This window comes from Papaver somniferum, chromosome 7 (assembly GCF_003573695.1).
Source record: "Papaver somniferum cultivar HN1 chromosome 7, ASM357369v1, whole genome shotgun sequence".
Classification (NCBI taxonomy): domain Eukaryota; kingdom Viridiplantae; phylum Streptophyta; class Magnoliopsida; order Ranunculales; family Papaveraceae; genus Papaver; species Papaver somniferum.
The window spans coordinates 192760953-192783509 of NC_039364.1; the positions used below are offsets into that span (position 1 = coordinate 192760953).

Consider the following 22557-nt stretch of genomic DNA (forward strand, 5'->3'; position numbering starts at 1 on the left):
GCTAGAGAGGCCTGTCTGTAAGGCTGAAGCTTTAAATACACCATATCTCCCACTTGGAAGGATCTATCCTTTCTGGATTGGTCAGCATATAATTTCATCCGCTCCTGAGCTTTATGAAGGGATTCTTTGAGGACATCAAGACAAGCTTCCCTTTCTTTAAGGTAAACCTCAACTGCTTCCACTGAAGTAGTGATCTGAGAAGGAAAAGCTAAACGTGGGGGTACATACCCATAAAGTGCTTGGAATGGAGAGATCTTCAAGCTGGTATTGTACCACCATTCAGCTAGACATAACCACTCACTCCATTTGCTAGGCCTGTGACCTGTGAGGCATCTTAAGTAGTTCTCTAAGCAAGCATTCACCCTCTCAGTTTTCCCATCTGTCTGAGGGTGATAAGTTGTGCTTAAGTTAAGGCTTGTTCGTAATGCTTTGGACAGATCTTTCCAAAAATGGCTAGTGAAGACTTTGTCTCTGTCAGAGACAATGGAGGATGATAGCCATGTAACTTGAAAACTTGAGTGAGAAAAGCCTTTCCCACCGTGGAAGCTGTGTATGGATGTTGAAGAGCTATAAAATGTGCAGATTTTGTTAACCTATCAACAATCACCATAATGACACTCTTTTTGTTGCTGATAGGAAGGCCCTCTATGAAGTCCATAGAGATATGCTGCCATGCTTGCTCAGGGATGGGAAGAGGTTGAAGCAAGCCAGCAGATTTAGTAGTGTCACTTTTATTCCTCTGACAAACTTCATACTGAGAAACAAAAATCACAATATCCCTATGCATACCCCTCCAATAGAAATGACTTCTAGCTCTAACAGAAGTTGCTTGAATACCTGAATGGCCACCAATAGCTGATGCATGAAGTGAAGCAAGTAGATTATGTCTTATGCTGCCACCCATCCCAATGTAGAGCTTATCTTTGTATCTCAGAACACCATCCTTATAACTAAAGTGTGGAACACCATTGGTACTGTGAAGTAGTTGAGAGATAAGCTGTTGTGCTTTATCATCATTAATATAGCTGGTGGTAACCTCTTGAACCCATGCTGGTGTAGATAGAACCAAGGAATGACAAGTAGCAGATTCAGTGGGCCTTCTTTACAGGGCATCAACTACAACATTGTCAGCTCCTTTTTTGTATTCATTGCTGTAATCAAAACCCAAGATCTTGATCAACCATCTTTGCAGTAAGGGAGTAGTCAGCTTTTGCTCAAGAAAATATTTCAAGCTTTGATGGTCTGTTCTGATGATGAATTTGGTGCCTTGTAAATATTGTCTCCATTTTTGCACAACCATTACAATTGCAAGAAATTCTTTCTCATAAGTAGAGAATGCCAGAGCTCTTGGACCTAAAGGTTTGCTGAAAAAGCAATTGGTCTGCCTTCTTGGAGAAGTACTGCACCCAAACATGTGTCACTTGCATCACTTTCCACAATAAAATGCTGAGTGAAGTCTGGCAAAGCCAAAATTGGAGTAGTGGTCATTGTGTGTTTGAGTTTTTCAAATGCAGTAGTTGCGGCTGGACTTCATATGAAAGGGTTATTCTTGAGTAGATAGGTTAATGGTTTACTAATCAAACCATACCCTTGAAAAAACTTCCTATAGTACCCAGTAAGTCCTCGAAACCCTCTCAACTCCTTGATGGTTTTTGGTATTGGCCAATTCTGCATACATGCAATCTTAGAGGGATCAGCACACACACCATTAGCTGAAATGATATGACCAAGGTACTCCAAAGAAGGTTGTCCAAAGAAACACTTAGACTTCTTAACAAATAGTTGGTGTTGTCTAAGGAGAGAAAAAACAATCTTCAAATGCTCTAAGTGTTCCTCCATACTGGAGCTGTAAATAAGGATGTCATCAAAGAAGACACGAACAAATTTCCTCAAGTAAGGCTAAAAAATCTCATTCATTAGAGCCTGGAAGGTAGCAGGTGCATTTTTCAGGCCAAATGGCATGACCTTGAACTCATAAAGCCCTTGATGAGTTCTAAAAGCTGTTTTGAATATGTCCAAATCATGAGCTCTAATCTGATGATAACCAGCTCTAAGGTCAATCTTGGTGAAAATAATGACACCTTTTAACTCATCTAATAATTCATCCACAATTGGAATGGGGAATTTTTCTTTAATGGTGATGCTATTGAGTTTTCTGTAATCAACACAGAATCTCCAAGAGTTATCCTTCTTTTTGACCAATAGAATGGGGGAAGCAAATGGATTGTGTCTAGGTTGAATTATACCAGTGTTAAGCATGTCTTTCACAAGCTGTTCAACTATAGATTTTTGAATGTATGGGAACTTATAAGCTCTTTGGTTAACTGGTGTTAAAAATGGTTGCAATGGAATTTTGTGATCCAAACTTCTTTGAGGTGGAAGTTTGGTAGGTTCCTAAATATGTCATTGAACTCTTGTAACAATGGTGAGATAGCTGTAGGAGGTGTAGGATGAGGAGTGGCAGAGATGGAAAATAAATGACCAATAACTCCATGAGTAGTTTTTGAAATGAACTTTTTGACAGCTGAGCCACTCACCATGAGTAAGGAAGTGGATGGAGGAGCACCTTGTAATATAATTCTCTTGTTATGGTGCTTGAAAGAAATACTCAACTTAGAGAAGTTAAATAGCACCTCACCCAATTTTCTGAGCCAGTCAGCTCCAAGCACAATATGACAGCCCCCTAAAGGTAAGGTTCTCAAATATTTAGAAAATTTATGGCCCTGCATACTCCATTGCAGTTTAGGACATATACCAACACTCACAGTTTTGTCACCATTGGCTACAGTCACCATCATAAGAGCAGTTTGATTGATAGTGCAATGGATTTTAGCAGCTAAAGTACCGTCTATAAAGCTAGTGGTACTACCTGAATCAATTAATATGGACACCTTGTGCTTATGAAGAATGTCAGGTATTCTGATTGTGTCTCATGTAATAGTACCTGTAAGAACATGTAATGAAATCTCCATGTCAAAGTGAACTGGTGATTCCACAGCTTCCTCAAAAACATCATCATCTTCCTCGGTCTCTTGTGAGTCAGAAGGCTCCATCTGTAACATGAATATCTTTTGTTTCCCTTTGCAAAGGTGGCCTGGTTTGTAAACAACATCACAATTATAACAAAGCCCTTGATCTCTTCTTTTTTGCATCTCCTCAGGAGTGAGTCTTTTAATTGTGGGGCTTGTAGTGGAAGGCTTGGACTGAGGGGTGAAAAAAGATTTTGGTGTTGGAGGTGTGGATTTGGGTGAAGTTAAAATGGGTTTAGGTGGGAATGAGGGTGAAGAATATTGTCTGTTTGAAGAATAAGAGGTATGGAAAGATCTAGTAAACTGTTTGGTGTTTGAAGCAGCTAGATTGACCTTCTGCTCCTGAAGTCTAGCTAGTGAAAAATCCTCAGTAAGTGTTTCAGGTTGAAACATGGACACAGACTTACCAATCTCCTCCTTGAGACCACTCAAAAAACTCATAACAAAATAATCCTCAGTAAGAGTAGGATTCATGTTTAACATTAATGCTTTTAAAGACTCAAATGCTTCATAATAATCATCCACAATAGAGAGTTGAACTAATTTATTGAAGCTAACCACAAAATTTTCTTCAATTGGATTTTCAAATCTAGTAATTAAATGAGTAGATAAATCCGGCCAAGAAATACAAGGTCGATTGACCTGAAAATTTAAAAACCACTTTTCAGATTTACCTTCCAAGTAAATTGCAACAATATTTACCTTCATATGGTCCTCGATTCCATTCAGCTTAAAGTATCTTTCGCTTTTTTGAATCCATCCCCTCGGATTATCACCGTCAAATCGTGAAAAATCGAGTTTAGGAACTCGATAGTGAGGGTTAGTGTAAAATGGAGGTGGAACGGAGTGAGTCTCATTAGCTTTTGAATGAGATCCAGCTTCTCTCTCAGGAGTGTGTTGAGGCTTTTCTAAAAACTTGAGTAGAGTTTCGAATTGTTTGGACAGTTTATTAACCGCACCACGAACATCAGACACCTCTGTACTAAGTTTATCATAAGATCCTTTGAGTTGTTGAACATCTGATCCAACCTCCTTCAAAGTCATGATGAAAAAATTTGGGTTCGATTTGAGTGAATTAGAACGGGCTCTGATGCCAAATGTTGTATAGTTACAACAATTTGTCAATCAGATAAGATAAATTTGGATAAATTGGTGATAATTCACCTCCTGAATCGAGACTCAGGCCAAATCTGTGCTCAAGAAGCGCAGCCAAAGAGGTATAACTTCATTTAATTTCCAGATAAGAGAGGAGAGAGTTCTTACAGGGCTTTTAACCAATCGCTAAACCTAGATAAGACTCAATGGATGCCACACACGTGTCGACATCCGATACATCTAATCGAAAATGATTAAGGCACACATCAGAATTACTAACATCAGACCATAGAGTGACTACTTAACTAATGAGCAGCAGTACACTAATTGTCACACTGTGAAATTCTCACTATGGTATCAGTGTGCTTTCAATTATTACTTGTATAAATAGGTTTCTACCTATTTCGACCAAAAAAAAACAGAGTTTTGGTTAACGACAACACAAGTATCCAGAAAAACACCAAAGAACTGATAACTTACATTCCGCAAGCCAGTTCCATATTAGTATACAAGTCATAGAACAACCACGCCTTCAGAATTAACCATTCTGGTCTCAATACCTTCTTTGCTTCCCTCCCTAAGACCAACCCTTCTCCTTCACTTTATGACCGAAGAAAGACTGGAACGACCATTTCTTGGTTCAGGCCAGGATTGTACAGATTGGTCTCTCGAATCTAAAGCACTCCCGTGCAGTGCATTTGTTTAGGTCTAAATTCATTTCTCAATAACACACCCAAATTTACCAAAACCGGCAGAAACAGTTTTTACCCCAAAACACCTGGCGGTCATGGGACCGACTGACGATCGTTTGATGAAAGTCCCAATTGTTTGGAAGAGTTTGAACCTAATATGAACAAATTAGGTCAAATTATGAAAATATGTGGGGCCGGCTTCCTGCTATCCAAAGGGCCGACCCTGGTCGGTCAGGGTAACATGCCCGCGTCACCATAGTGTCCCTGTCTCAGTCCTGAGAATTTTGATATTTTCTAACGCGCATTTGAGTAGTATTTGAGAAAATATGGAGAAACCAGAGTTTTGCTCAAATGGAGGAGTTTCATGAGATGAAGGAAATAATAATATAAGGAATTACAAGGTGTGGGATCGGACACAACTAGGGCATGGCCGGCCGGCTAGTAAGTCCAGTCCCGTGACACCTTTCCCAATTTTATATTATTTTCATCATGTGAAGGAAATATGATGAAACTGAGGAGTTTTGCTCAAATGAAGGAGTTTTCATGAGATCTAGGAAAAATAATAAAATTAGATAAAATAAAGCAAGAGGTGTGGGACCGTCCACGACGGCATGACCGACCGTCCGGTGGGCCCTATCCCCTAGGCGCTCTTTTTAATATTTTTGTATTATTATTTTTCTTTCCTATTTTGCATAGGTTTCCTCGTTATTTCGTAATTTTTGAATGCTCGTTCGTGCATTCAGGTGCTCGTTCGTGTATTATTATTAAGTACACTTGCACCATTTCCTCGAGTCTTACTCGGTGGTGGGTCAGATGCCCGTATGTTGAATATTTATTACTAACCCATGGGATTCTGCTGGGAAGAGCCATGAATTGAAGTAACGAAATATTATGAAGAACGTAAAATATTTTCTAGGAAGTTAATTGATGAATCTAGCGACTAGAAATAATTAATTGATGGCTCTATACTAGCACGTTGTCTAGGAGCATTACAATTATTCGAGAATTGAGCGATATGAGCTAATTGAAGCGTCATATTTACCTGTACAGTCAGGGAAAACATTGTTAAATCCTGAAGACGTGATCGCTCTATACTAGCAGACAATCTGTCTAGGAGCCGTCCAATCGTTAATATCTATACATATGTCTTTTATATAGTCAGGAAAAACATTATTACATCCTGAAGACGTTATCGCTCTATACTAGAAGGAAAGCTGTCTAGGAGCCGTCCAATCGTTCGATTCTATATAAAAGTGATTACTGAAATTGTTCAGTATTGATGAAATATGTCGTGGTCTCAATTGAGAGACTTTATATTCATGTATGTAGGGTTGTTCATAGTCGGTTTCGGCTCGGTTTCCAGCCAAAACAAAACCGAAACCAACACTATCGGTTTCTAAAAATCTAAACCAAACCAATCCATTAACCATTGGTTCGGTTTCTAAATGGTTTTAGCCGGTTTCGGTTTGTTCCATTGGGTTAATGGAAAACCGACTTTATGTCAGCTTCCTGAAACTGACAGTTCAAATCTTTAAAAAAATAACACAGTTGAATTTTTTTAACCTACCTGCAGAATGTAATTAACACACAAGCATAACTCATAACTCAAGTTTATAAGCATAGTTCAAAACATAAACATTACAGATTCAAAATACATAAACTCCAAGTTTTGCATGCTCCAAATTCTATATTCATAACTGCATGTGCCACAATGAGTCAATGACTCTCAACCAGTCCCTGACATTGTGCTTCTTCAAGTATTCTTGGTATGATACTTCATGTACCTAATTACTTATCGGTTTTCCATTGGTTTTTGGTTCGATTTTCAGGTCAAACCAAAACCGAACCAGTAATATCGGTTTTTAACTTTTTTGCCATAACCAATCCATTAGTAAATGGTTTGGTTCGGTTTCTTCATAATCGGTCTGGTTCGGTCCGGTTCCGTCGGAAAACCAAAACCATGTTCAGCCCTACATGTATGCTTTGAGAGGCAATATACTCAGTCATAGGTTCCTATGGATGACCTGAGAGGCAATACACTCAGTCAGAGATCATCGTGGCATGAGTTTTCATGCTTAAACGAGAGACATGAGTCTCAATACTTGTCATGATTACTAGATCAGGAATATGCAAGGTTATGAATTTACGATTTTAGCCATTGTCAAAAATCCACCATCAACACTCAACATGGAAATACTTGTGATCGGTCACACAAGTTACCAGGACCGGTTACATCAGTTACCAGGACCGGTTATATCAGTTACCAGGACCGGTTACATCAGTTACCAGGAGCGGTTACCATCTTCCCATGGTATTGCTTGTGATCGGTCACACTAGTTACCAGGATCGGTTACACAAATTATCAGGACCAGTTACCAATTACAAGGATCGATTATACAACACTCTATGATCGGTCACACCAATTACTAGGATCGGTCACACCAATTACAAATATCGATCATACCATCTCATTGTGCTTACTTAGGATCGGCTGCACTAATTAATTAAAACCAGTCATACCAAATCATAAGTCAGGCACTGTGATAAGTTATACCAAGATACATAACAAAGTTACGATCGGGTATACCATCTCACACATATTGGTAATCTAAAGATTTGCAATGAATAGCCGTACGATTTCCCATTCGATTCATAAAACAAGTTCATGAAATATACTTCCTTTAAACAAATGCAAAAAATTGTTTCCCAAGATGAAATTTTCACCATAACCCATTCATATAATCATAACAGTATATACAAAATTATGTCGATGTCATATCTACGAAGTTCAAAAGATAAGCGTTATACTTCATAGTCTCCCGAATACTATGATCATACAAATATGAACATGTCACATCATTAGAGTATTATACAATATATACAGCTTCGCAGTTATGTTTTCAATATAGCACGACCTGAAAGATACGTTAGGAGGGAAACACTTCAAGTAAATATTACTAACCTCAAGTGGAAGGATGATATCATCGTTGTAGTTCACTACTTCTTCACATTCTTCGGATCTTTGGAGTAATACTTGTATGTCTCAACATTCCTAGACTTTTTAGTCTAACCTAAACGAAGTTGACTCTAGTATATAATCAAGCGACTTTAGATGAGTTTTGTCACACTAAAATATGACAACCAAACTTGACATACCAACGATTGGTGAGTTCAACCGAGCTATGCTCTAAAAAACGTTGCGCTAGAACTTAATCTATGAATTGCTCTATACTAGCATGCAATATGTCTGAAAAATTGGGGGTCTAACAATCTCTTCCAATATTTCGCTTAGCAATTTGTATGGACTAACTCCAATATACTTTCAATGGAATCAACTAGACAGTCAGACTCAATCTTAAGAAAAGTATATCAAGGAGTTATACACTCAATTTATCGATTCAATACTTACTTAAGAAAATAGCAATCTGCGAGTCTAATTGAATACAAGAGAAATTAACTTGAACGGTACCAAAGACCAATGTTCAAGGATCAATCAATTTCAATCAGCAACCAAAGGTTGGATTTACCAATTGATCGATTCAACGCACAACCTGTGATATTTCAATTATATAACAAAATATAATGCAGAAAAGAAATAACACAGACACCAGAAGTTTTGTTAATGAGGAAACCGCAAAAGAAGAAAAACCCGGGGACTAGTCCAGATTGAACACACACTATATTGAGCCGCTACAGACCCTAGCCTACTCCAAATTAACTTCGGTCTAGACTGTAGTTGAACCCCAATCAATCTCACACTGATCCAAGGTACAATTGCGCTCCTTACGTCTCTGATCCCAGGAGGATACTACGTACTTGATAACCTTAGTTGATCTCACTCACAACTAAGAGTTACTACGACCCAAAGTCGAAGACTTTAATAAAAAAATCTGTATCACACAGAAAAGTGTAGATGAATAGATAAATCTGTCTCCCACAGAAATACCTACGAGTTTTGTTCCGTCTTTTGATAAATCAAGGTGAACATGAACCAATTGATATACCAAACTTATATTCCCGAAGAACATCCTAGAAATATCAATCACCTCACAATAATTTTAATCGAATAGCGAAACAAGATATTGTGGAATCACAAACGATGAGACGAAGATGTTTGTGACTACTTTTCTATCTTGCCTATCAGAGAAATTAATCTCAAGCCAATCTTACGATTTCACTCAATCATGATAGAAACAACAAGATCAGATCACGCAACTACAAAGAAAATAGTTGGGTCTGGCTTCACAATCCCAATGAAGTCTTCAGGTCGTTAACCTACAGGGTCTCGGTAGAAACCTAAGGTTAAAGGAGAATCGACTCTATCTTATACAACTAGTATCACACATGAGGTGTGGGGGTTAGGTTTCCCAGTTGCTAGAGTTCTCCTTTATATAGTCTTCAAATCAAGGTTTGCAATCAATGCTACCTTGGTAACAAAGAATTCAATATTCACCGTTAGATGAAAACCTGATTAGATTCAAGCTAATATCTTTCAACCGTTAGATTGAATCTTAGCTTGTTATACACAAATGAAATGCACGTTCATTTAGGTTTGTGTAACCGTACCTAAACGTGTACACCTAGTTGGTTCAACAGTAGTTAACCAATGGTTAGCCATATGAGCACTTTCACATGAACCTTATTCATCTTCACCATAACTAGTTCAAATGACTCAAAAGAACTAGTTAGAGAGTTGTTCAATTGCTTAGATCTCATAGAAGTATATAAGACATAATCGAAACAAAAACGATTCTGATTCATTCGAATCGCTTCATGAACATTATAGCCACGGTTTGAAAATATGCATTCCTTAGTTTATATATGTCTTAGTTCACGAATAAACCGTTTTTAGAAAATAACCCACTCAAGTATGCATACCGGTACACATACTTAAGTACCCGGATTGAGTTTTTTTTTCAGTTCACAAACTCCAGCAGAAATTCACGGGATGTGAACTTCCGGCAGTACGCGTACGGGTATGCGGACTTATCTTCCGGACATCATGAACCAGTAAAGTACACATACTTTAGTTCAAGGATTTTGGACTTTCATAAGTATGAGTTCACATTCAATGTTTATATCCATTCGAGGTTATATATTCTAAACTCTCATTTCAATCACTGAAACATTCTTAGAGGATGTTAAATAGAGGTTATTCACACACTATTTTTCATCAAAGCTATTTTCAAGATATTGAAATAAACAACATGACTTTCGTCACTGTAAAGATGAACTTGGCCAAAGCGAAAGCTTACCAACAAATATTTCGAGAAATAGATAAGCGAGATAAACTCGGCTCGGAATAGCAAATCTGTATAATCGAAGTCTATATAGCAATACGAATTTTGTCTCAAGATAAGAGATATAATAGATAAACTTTTGAGTGATAGATAAGTTCAAGTTTCCACATACCTTTTAGTCGATGAAGTTCCACCAGTTCCTTGAGTAGTTCTTCGTCTTTGCATGATGAACGCTGTGGAGTCTAGAGCTCAACTACACTTTCTATCATAGTCCGAGACTTAGCTATAAGTAGACTAGAAATCAAGACTTATAGTTTTGGCAACTAAACTTAACAAACAAGATTGAGATAGAAACGCTTGCGAGTTCGACCGAGCAGTGCTCTAACAATCTCCCTCTTTGTCAATTTTAGTGACAAAACTATCAATACATATGGAATACAAAATAGATAAACTTTGCAGCTTCTCTTCCACATGCATGATCTCCTTGGTTCTTCAACATTACTCGAAATCTTCGTCACTTCCAAGTAGTCCAATGATTTTAAAGATATTCAAATCAGCGTCATCGTTGTTGAAGATCTGTAGCCATAACAATGAGAAAACAAATCATTGTTATAAAGTGTCATAGTATTATTACACATCATCAAAGTTCAATTGTATCACAACTTTGACAATAATATTATGGTGATATGTATCATTCCCCCTTAGTCAATACTTCATCTCACATGAAAACCACTCCCCCTTACATAATAATCCGAAAACCATATGTATTTGAAGTGTGAACTACACATTAATTCTCCCCCTTTTTGTCAATAAAATTGGCAAAGGTACAAAAAGTAATGGGATCCTAACGAAATTTCCATAGAGACACTTCATGACCAAAAGAAAGCACATATCAAATTTTTGGATGCAATCATATAGCCGAAACTAAATGCATTCATCAAGGAGTTTATAAAGATACAAGATAGCCCCTATAATGTTCCACATCCGCACTCCCCATAAAGATTTGGCAAAAAGCACAAGTTCAATTAAGAACTCTCCCCCATAAAATGTCATTCCCGAAAGAACAACACGAGCGACCTTACTTTCACAAGAATAGAAGGATTTCTTTGGACGACAACAAATCACATAAGAATATGAATTTGGATCCAAAAACTCAACTAAATTAACCACAAGAGAACACATGATTAATTCAATCGGAAATGCTCAACATAAGAGAACTTACGGAGCCACACAGTATATATATATATACATAAATGGATCAGGGAAGATCAATATTGAGGAATAGAAAAAGATTCATTCTATTCTTCATCACCATTTGTACAATGACATATAATAGACTTAATCTTTGTAAACAAAAGTTCATCCTTTCTTCCATCAATATTTTCATAATGACATAAAAGGCTTAACTTTTGTTTGTCAAAAGTTCATTCAATATTTTATCAAATACATGCATATTGACATATGAAGGACTTAAGTTTTGACCACTATGGGACAATCATAGTTCACGGACGGAAACATAAAAATCCCATAACAAGTTGCAATATATAAAACCATAAAGATTAATACTGCAAAAACAATGTTTTCCCTTAGAAGGTAGAATCAATCTTTTTCGCAAGGATTTACACCAAGAGTAGTTATCAAACGCGTATAAAAATATTTTCTTAACAAAGAAGAACATACAAAGTCATTAAAGACCATGTATCATAGTTCACATAAGATGATTGTGAACATTCAAGAATCTCATAGCAATGCGTACTACTGCCCATTCTTGAACTTCCTTCTTTGTGATTCACCAACATAATTCTTTTAAAAGCTACAAATGATCTTAGAATAGAATTACTCAAAGAATCCAAGTGCCCAAGTCCAACAGAAGTAGAACAGGTGCGACGAAACGGAGCAAAACACTCAAAAAACAAGATACAAGACAAAGACTAACCTCAACTCATACAAATTTAAGATTTCTCATCACCATTTTGAAGAGAATTCAAATAGGAAGATAATGCAAAAATAATTAGGTTATTATGAGTTTGGACGAAGAAGTTACGGACAAAACAAGTTTGCCGAAAAACGACATCTACATGCCAGTATGCATACGGGTTTGCAAACGAATTTTCGTGTCCTGGAGCAGTATGCAAATGGGTATGCTACTAAAACCCCTAGATTTTGATTTTAAATGATGGTATGCATACCTGGTATGTGTACCATGAAGTCCAAACATCCCGAACTACTATTTTAAAACCTAAACATTTAAGAACCTTAAACACAGATCAAGTTAGGTAAAAATGAACTATAAGCAAGGTACACAAATCATTATAAGTACTCTAAGCAAAATAAAAACAAATCTTGCTTAAGTTTATAGGCATACCTTGTTAGAAGAATCCAATCGAATTCTACAGCCTTACCGAACATAATATGTGCGCCCCAATTCTCTTGCTTCCCTCACCGTATACAAAACAGGGCATTCCTTGGTGAGGATGTACTAACAACACACTCAAGTTGTTTTGAGGTGAGAAATGTCTTGCTCACCGCAAGTGACTTTTGGATTATCATGAAAGAGATCTCTTTTAGAACCTTTCACATCCAAATCCATCTTTCCAAAAAACTTTTTAAGTTCCAACATCATGGATACCGCCTTTTCCATAGTCATGGAATTTTCTGGGAGATCATTCCTTTTCACACTCAAAATATCATTGGCTTTCTTTGGTATCCACTTCTGAGTGTGTTTAGGAACAATCGAAACCTTCTTCCCATTACTCTCTTCTAGAATTCTCGGAAGAGAATTGGATTGACTATTCTTTTGCAAGTTAGTCTTTCTCCAATTGGGATCATCAAATATTGTCTTCGTGTTTACGAAGTTATCCTTTTGGTAACCATTAGATTGTGAAAAGGATTCGTATAACGTTTATAGGCAAATCTAGGTTTATCATAGCACTGACTCCTTTGCCTAAAGGTTGGACAGTTACAACCTGTAACGTTAAGGGGATTAGTCTTAACATATGATCTTGGTTTCACAACTTCTTTTGATGCCCAAAAAAGAACATCATGAAGTTTCTCATTCCTTATACAGAAACGACATCTCCTTTCCAAATGACCTTTATTTCCACAATAGTGGCAAACATAAGGAATGTTCTTACCTCGATCCGTGTGTGCCGACTTTGGAGGTTGATATACTTTGCTCATTTGAACCTTAACTTCCGGTGAATGTATTTCACTTTTTCCATAAGTGGAAACCTTTTGTTGAGAAGAATCACTAGCCTTGAAATTTTTTACCTCTTTGCTAGTACTTGGAGCATCTATTCCCTTATAGCCCAATCCTCGTGTATCACGATGATTTTTACTTGCTCCTAGCATAGTGGTTAATTTGCTTGAACTAGTAATGAACTTTTTCAAGTCATATTCCAAAATCTTGATTTTATCAAGACCAGTAGCTAAACCAGCCTCAAGGCATTTTTCTCGAGCGAGATACGCGCCTTCTCTGTCATCAAAACTTGCTTGATGGGAATTAATCCTTCCTTCAATATCTGCAAGTTTCTCTTCTAACAAGAAGTATTTTGATAAACACTATCACATTCAAGTGACTTTCTACTCAGGTTTTCCTTGGTATCTTTGAGGATCGATTCGCAAGAGCGATTCCAACCACAAAGACCTCCGTAAATCCTTTTCAATTTCTTGTTTTCTCGACAGAGAGGAGTCAGAAGAGGCGTGACATGAGAAGTTTTAATCTTCTTCATTTTTAATGAATCCAAAAGCTTAACATACTCTGAGACTTCCTCATCAACATCTTTATCAATATCTGAATCATCTTCATCAGAAAGTTCATCCAACTGTTCTTCTAGGCGTGTTTCCCAATCAACAGTTTCTACGTTCAGATAATATTTAGATATTGACTTAGATGTGACAGTTCTCTCAGGTGAAATCAAGCTTTGAAAATCATCTGGTAATTTCTGACATGGTACGTTATTAGAGATATACTCGTCCATAGTAATCAGATTGCTACAAACACATACTTATGAGGTCTTAAACGTGTTTGCATGCTCTAATACCAATTGAAAAAATGGGGGTCTAACAACCTCACCCAATATTTATCTTAGCAATCTGTATGGACTAACTCCAATATACTTTCAAGAGAATCAACTAGACAGTCAGACTCAATCTTAAGAAAAGTATATCAAGGAGTTATATCTCAATTTCTCGATTCAATACTTACTTAAGCAAATAACAATCTGCGAGTCTAATTGAATACAAGAGAAATTAACTTGAACGGTACTGTTGATGGTGGTTTTTAGCTTAGGGTTAAAATCGTAAAACCTTGCATCAGATGTGACGTCACTCTGCAAGGAAACGGTGCTGCGAGTACTAATCTCTCCACGGACACATTTATTGAGCCACTCAATACACTTTTATCCATAACACTCTGTAAATTTCGGCACCTCGCCAATACGAGACTCACTGAGTACTTTCCTGTGCTATGTTCCCCAGCAGAACCCTTAATCGGTATGACATGACGGATTTATGTTAACTCGCAGCGGAGTAGCATGAACCTCCAAGTACCAAAGTTAAGGCCATTGCACGAAATGCTCATACAGAAAGCACACTGCATTCTATTCTGTAGATAAAGATTTTTGTATAGCAGCATACAAAATCCAGCTAATTATTATGATAACTCGCAAAGAACTCATAAACCCAACTAATTTGCAAATTAGGGTTTCGCCCCCCGCGCAGTATACTGGACCCCTTTGGTCGAAACCATGCTTAAACAAGCTAGGCAACCGAATCCTCCACAACGCGCTAAAAGTGCGGCCGCGCCCTATCATGTCGGCCCTCTTTCTGTCGACCAATTAGGTCGCTTCAAATCCGCCACCGCGCGTTGGAAGTATGGCCATGCCCTAACATGTTGTCCCCACTTCCCGTCAACCAATCGGGTTGCTCCAAAACTTTCCACGGCCTCAAAAAGGTCGCCATACTAAGTTGGCTTCCCAAAACACGCCAGCTTCCCAAAAACGCGCTAGCATCCCAAAAAACGCCAGCATGCCGCACACGCATGCCTTACATTCCAGGCGCGCATGCCAGACGCGCTTGGAAGATGCGCTTGCCAGACGCGCATGCCAGACGCGCTTGACAGACGCGCATGCCAGACGTGCTTACCAGACGCGCATGCCAGACGCGCTTGCCAGACGCGCTTACCAGACGCGCATGTCAGACGTGCATGCCAAACGCGCTCGCCAGACGCGCTTACTAGACGCGCATGCAAGACGCACATGCTAGACGCGCTTACTAGACGCGCATGCTAGACGCACATGCCAGACGCGCATGCCAGACGCGCTTACCAGACGCGCATGCCAGCGCCACTTACAACACCACGACCACTGGCAGACCATCATGCCACGGCTACTAGCACGTCGCTATGCCACGGCCACTGGCATGCCACCATGCCACAGCTATTAGCACATCGCTATGCCACGGCCACTGGCATGCCACCATGCCACCGCTACTAGCACGTCTCTATGCTACGGTCACTGGCATGCCACCATGCCACTGCTACTAGCCAAAACGAGCCTAGAATCCACATGCTATTTACCTACGGCAATCCTCTCAACTTAAACTTGCCACACGTAGCAAAGTGCTACATGTTTTCCACGAAAACTCTCGAGACATCAAAACATGTCACAGACAGGGGGATACTCATCAGGGTATTGGTTTGGAGGTTTACGGCGTGCGGCGTGCAATACGCCAGTTACAAGAAAGTGTCATAAGAGTGTGGCAGTTAGTAATGACAATAAATAAGTGGTGAAACACATCTTCATTATGGAAATATCAATTCCAGGCGTTACCCGTTACCACTTTTCCACCACTCAACCGCTTCTACTTCTTACGAAACCAGGGTACGTTTTATTACGACTTGTATAAATAGGTTTCACCTATTTCCACCAATCAACAAGTTTTTGGTCAGGAGAAAAATACACATCCAGAAATCACCTGGTAGCTTTCCATTCAGTTCGCCAGTTCAATTTTCGGATATAAGTCGCAAAACACCCACACTTCCAGAATCAACTATTCTGGCCTCAACACTTTCTTCGCTTCCCTCCCTAAGACCAACCCATCTCCTTCACTTTGTGGCCGAAGCAAGCCTGGAACGACCATTTCTTGGTTTAGGCCAAGATTGTACAGATTGATCTCTCGAATCAAAAGTACTCCAGTGCAGTACATTGTTTTGGGTTTAGATTTGTTTCTCACCCGCACTCACACGATATCACCGAAATCAGCAGAAACGGTTTTCACCCACAAACAATTGGCGACCACAGTGGGGGATTAATCTCTCGGTTACAATATCAATTTTCAATTCCCAATTTCATTTTTCAATTCAATTTCAGAAGATGGTCGGTCTTGGAGCTGAGTCCACAATCTCAAACTCCACTCAGGCTCCGGGGATTGGCAACGCTCATCCTCCCAACACGACACCTAATGACGCAACCAATGGAGAAATTCCAAAGTTAGCCGAATTGGCACGAGTCCAGAAGATCCACAGAAGAAACATGGACCTGATGAAGGATTCAATCAACAACATACTCAACTTTCTTATCAGCCTGACATCGGATCCGAATGATTCACCCACCCCGAAAACTTAAAGACTGGGGACTGACGTCTCGGATGATCACTCTCAGGTTAACAACTTCACCACCAATCAGAAACCGGTAGACCAGGAAGCAGCTGCGTTGGTGGAAAATTTATGTGAACTTTTACACCTTTCAAAAAACCAGCGAGCAGAAACATTTGCTGCTATCAATCAAATAGCCCTAGACGCATGTTTGGTTCCCTCGCGATCAAAGACTCCAAGATCAGAGATGTCCGTCAACAATATTACATTTAATAAGGACGACATGATGTCAAAAGAAGGGCATAACCGGGCCCTACACGTCACTGATCGCATCAAAGATTCGGAGTTCAAAAGGGCCCTCGTCGACACGGAGGCGTCCTCCAACGTTATTACTCTCAGAACTCTCAGGATAGCCAAGGTGCGGCCAAGCAAAATCATACGTCAGTCTACCATGATGACGGATTTCGAAGGCAACCTAACCAACACGTATGGACACATCAACCTGAATCTTTCGGTAGGGCCAATCCAGTCAAAGGTAAAGTTCGAGGTAATTGAAAAGGAGCCAGACTACCACATGATACTGGGGAGACCGTGGCTCCACGATAACAGGATCATTCCTTCAACATATCACCAGTGTCTGAAGACCATGTTCAATGAAGAAGTTATTCGTATCCCCGCGTCGTTATCTCCTTATGCTCCAATCTGCGGTATGAAGATATTCGAACCAAAGGAAAATTCGCGGGACTCGTCAGGCAGATTCCACTGCACTCCGCTCCCGACATGGACATCAATCGAAGAAAAGGACAGACTCACATCGCTGCACCAAGAGACCCGACCTCATGTTCTCCCTCCAAAATAAAAACACGCCAATCTCCCCTCATCAAGTGAACGCACAACTCATACTCATACCAAGCGGGAGCGGGCTTTTATCGCAAGTCGTGACGAAAAAGGGAAAACCGTATACGGCGCCGCTGTTAGCAATTAGCAAGGGAGACTACCACCCAGTCTCTCCGCCCAATGAAATGCAATCACAGCAGTGATCCACAAGAGGAGGTGCCAGACGCACCACAACAACTGCAGGACGAAACCAACTCCACCACAGACGAACTCGAAATCGTCAACATCGGAAGCGAGGAATCTCCACGGCCTATCTCCATCAGTTCAATTCTATGCACTAACGAACGTGGAAAACTTGTGAACCTTCTTAATGAATATCGAGATGTATTCACGTGGACGTACGAGGAGATACCTGGCCTAGACGAGAAACTGGTCACACATCATCTACATGTAATACCTGGATCCAAGCCAGTCAAACAATCCCCAAGGCAATTTAGACACGATATAGAAGAACAAATCAAAATTGAAGTTCAAAATCTATTAGACGCTTGTTTCATCAAGCCCATTCACCATCCCACCTGGTTAGCCAATGTGGTTCCAGTAAAAAAGAAGAGCGGCCAAATCAGGTGCTGCGTCGATTTTAGGGATCTGAACAAATGCTGCCCCAAGGACGATTTTCCTCTCCCTAACATCGATATGCTGGTAGATGCCACCAATGGACACGACATGTTCTCCTTCATGGACGGGTACAGTGGCTACAATCAAATAAAGATGTACGAGAACGACGCAAGTAAGACAGCCTTTCTACTCCTCTCGGAAACCTTTACTATACCGTGATGCCTTTCGGTTTAAAAAATGCTGGCGCCACCTACCAGCGCGCCATGACAACAATTTTACATGATATGATGCATAAACAAGTTGAGGACTACGTGGATGACATAGTGGTTGAAAAAGCGGGGGTCTAACAACACCACCCAATATTTCGCTTAGCAATCTGTATGGACCAACTCCAATATACTTTTTATGAGAATCAACTAGACAGTTAGACTCAATCAATACAAAGATATATCAAAGAGTTTATATCTCAATCTCTCGATTTGATCTTTACTCAAACAAACGGAAATCTGCGAGTCTTTATCAAAGAGAGATAACTTGGACGGTACCAAAGACCAATGTCCAAGGATCAACCAATATCAATCAACAACCAAAGGTTGGATTTCCAATTGATGATCTTTAACGCACAACCTGTATTATTTCAATTATATAAAACATATAATGCGGAAAAGAAATAACACAGACACAAGAATTTTTGTTAACGAGGAAACCGCAAATGCAGAAAAACCTCGGGACCTAGTCCAGATTAAATACACGCTGTATTAAGCCGCTACAGACACTAGCCTACTCCAAGCTAACTTCGGACTGGACTATAGTTGAACCCCAACCAGTCTCCCACCGATCCAAGGTACAATTGTACTCCTACGCCTCTGATCCCAGCAGGATACCGCGCACTTGATTCCCTTAGCTGATCTCACCCACAACTAAGAGTTGCTGTAACCCAAAATCACAGACTTGATAATAAACAAATCTGTCTCACACAGAAAAGTCTATCAAAGGATAAATCTGTCTCCCACAGAAAAACCATAGGTTTTGTTCCGTCTTAAGATATAAAATCAAGGTGAACAGAAACCAATCAAAGATTGTACTCGTACGATAGAAGATGCAAGATCAAATCATACAACTACAATAAAAGTATTATCGGTCTGGCTTCACAATCCCAATGAAGTCTTTAATTCGTTAACATGGTTTTAGAGAAGAAAACCAAAGGTTAAAGGATAATCGACTCTAGCGAGCGCACTAGTATCACACAGACGTGTGGGGATTAGTTTTGCACAATGCTAGATGTCTCCTTTATATAGCCTTCAAATCAGGGTTTTGCCTTAGTTACAAAGCAATCCATATTCACCGTTATATGAAAACCTGATTTAGATTCAAGCTAATATTTCTAAACCGTTAGATCGAAAACTTAGCTTGTCACACACACTTGGCTAGACGTTTACTGGGTTTGTGAAAACCATGCCCAAACGTGTATGTGTATGTTGGTTGAACATAGTAACCCAAAAGGTTAACCATATGAGCAATTCATATTAACCTAGTTCCTCTTCACCATAACTAGTTCAATTGACTCAAATGAACTAGTTAGAGAGTTGTTCAATTGCTATGAGATCTTATGTAACTACACAAGACACAATTGAAACAAAGATGATTCGATTCGATGAATCGTCTCATGAACTTTATAGCCACGGTTTGCATAAAACATTCCTTAGTAATTTAAGTTTCATGTTCAGAGCACATCTTTAGATCATAACCACTTAAGCTCACAAACAAGTTCGCGGACTTAAGGCAACCGGCAGAGTTTTCCAAACTCAGCAGAAAATCTCGGCAAAGAGACTTCTGCTAGTTCGCGGACTAGGTTCGCGGACTGAGTTCGCGGACTAAACATGCAAACTAGTTTTTGGAAAATCCCATCACAAATTCTCGGCAAAAGAACTTCCATCAGTTCGCGGGCTGATTTCGCAAACTGAGTTCGCGGACTTGGCAAAGCCAATTCCTCCGGTTTCTCTCAATCAACAAAGTTCGAAAACTTTGGATTAAGGAATACATGGTTATGTAATCTAAACTCTCATTCCAATCATTGAGACATTCTCAGAGGACGTTATATATCTGTTATTCACAGACCGTTTCACGTCAGAGAAATTTTCAAAGTAATTGAAACTTTTCATGACTTTCGTCACTAGGTGAAGATAAACTTGATCAAAGCGAAACGCTTTACCAACACACGATTTCGAGAAAAAGATAAGTAGTGAATACTCAGCTCGAAATTTCAAATGTGTATGATCCAGTCTATATAGCATACGACTTTTTGTCTCATAAGAAGTAGGAGATAGAATAAATAGACTTTTGAGTGATAGATAAGTTCAAGTCTCCACATACCTTTTTGTTGATGAAGTTCCACAGTTCCTTGAGTAGATCTTCGTCGTTGTATGATGAATCTCCATGAAGTCCTTGAGCTCAACTACACTTTTCTATCCTAGTCCGAGACTTTGCTATAATAGACGAGAAATCAAGACTCATAGTTTTGATCACTAACATTGACTAACATGCTTGATATAGCAACGCATGCGAGGTCGACCGAGCTATGCTCTAACAATCTCCCCCTTTGTCAATTTTAGTGACAAAACTATTAATACATATGGAATACAAAAAAGATAAACTTTAGTGGCTCCTATTCCATAGTCTAATCTTCAACGTTCCTTGAAATCTTCGTCCTTCCAAGTAATCCAATGATCCCTAAGGTTGTAAGTTTAGCATCACTTTTGTTGAAGATCCGCAACTTATAACAATGAGAGAAATCGAGATTCTCGATCATTATTATACAGTGACATAGTATCATTATGTAACATCAAAGTCCAATTGCATCACAATTTTAACAACAATACTATGGTGATATGTATCACTCCCCCTTAGTCAATACTCCATCTCGATCATGGAAACCACTCCCCCTTACACAATGATCCGAAAACCATATGTATTTGTAGTGTGAACTACAATATTTCTCCCCCTCTTTGTCAATAAAATTAGCAAAGGTAAAAGAACGGGATCATAATGAAATTTCCACAAGAGACATTTCATAGACTAAAAGAAAAAATACATACCAACTTAATTTAGATGCAATCATAAAGCCGAAGCTAAATGCATTTATCAAGGAGTTTTAAGATACAAGATAACCCCTATAAAAGTACACAGCCGCACACCCCGCAAGATAATACCATTAAGCACAAGTTCAAAAGAACTCTCCCCCATTTGATGTCATTCCCGAAAGAACAACAAGAGCGACCTTAATTTCGAAAGAAAAGAAGGATTTTTTAATTGGACACCAAAAACCATGGAAATGATTTACAATATCCAAAACTCAACCAAATTAATCACAAGTAAACCCATGATTCATTTAATCGGAATACACAACTAAATCAAACCACAAAAGTGATCAATTTAATTGATTGTGCTCAACATAAGAAAACTCATGGAGCTACGACTAAGATAACCACACGGAGATGACTATCTTAATCGTTCAAATACTCAACATAAGGAAAACCTTACGGAATATACAACCAATAGAACATGATTAGTATAGCCGTTCATATACTCAACACAAGAACTTGTGGAATATATGAAAAACTCAACTAGATTAATTACAAGAGAACCTATAATTAATCTAATTGGAATACACAACCAAACTAATCACCGAAGAAATCAATTTAATTGTCAAAAGATTTTGCTCGACAAAAGAGGACTTTCGGAGCAAATAACTAAATAACCAATCAAGATGATTAATTTAGTTCAAGAATGCTCAACATATAGCATCTCATGGAACAACCAACAAGGCCAATATTAATCAACATAGTTGTAAGGTGCTCAACATAAGATACACAATTGAGCCTTCACGTTAAAACATAACAAAATGGATCAATAAAGATCAATACCGTGGATAACATACAACGATCTATTCTATTTTCCATCACTATTTGCATAACGACATAATAAACTTTATCCTTGTCAAACAAAAGATTTCATCCTATTTTCCATCAAATAAATGACTGCATAGGCATAACTTTTGTAATTGTCAAAAGTCCATTCGTCCTTTCATCAATACGAATATCAATTTATGAACGACTTTACTTTTGACACAATATGGGACCTTCAAGTTCACGGACGCAAACAATACATATCCCATTGCAATACTTCAAAACAAATTAATACTGCAATAATATCATCCTCCAAATATTTTTAGAATTTAAAAACCAATAAATCTAAAAAATAATATAAGAAGATGAAAACAAAAATAGCTATGTGTAGTCACAATCTTCGTTATTCAAAACGCTAGTTATTCTTCCAACTAATCCAAAAAAAGACTTACTAGGTATCTATACCTCTTAACAATCATTTCACTCACCTTGAATAATCTTCTCGTATTCTCTATATTCTTCAAGCTCATCTTCGATTAGGTCAAT

The 22557-nt window shown here is 38.8% G+C and overlaps 1 protein-coding gene across 1 annotated transcript; it reads right to left on the minus strand.

The window, feature by feature from the left end:
• Positions 1–1899: 1899 nt before the first annotated feature.
• LOC113295742 lies at positions 1900–4073 on the minus strand. Its single transcript, XM_026544066.1, has 3 exons — positions 2945–4073; positions 2538–2869; positions 1900–2394 (listed from the first exon to the last, which is right to left on the minus strand). Exons 1-3 carry the CDS (start codon positions 4071–4073, stop codon positions 1900–1902), a joined length of 1956 nt encoding a protein of 651 aa, XP_026399851.1.
• Positions 4074–22557: the final 18484 nt, after the last annotated feature.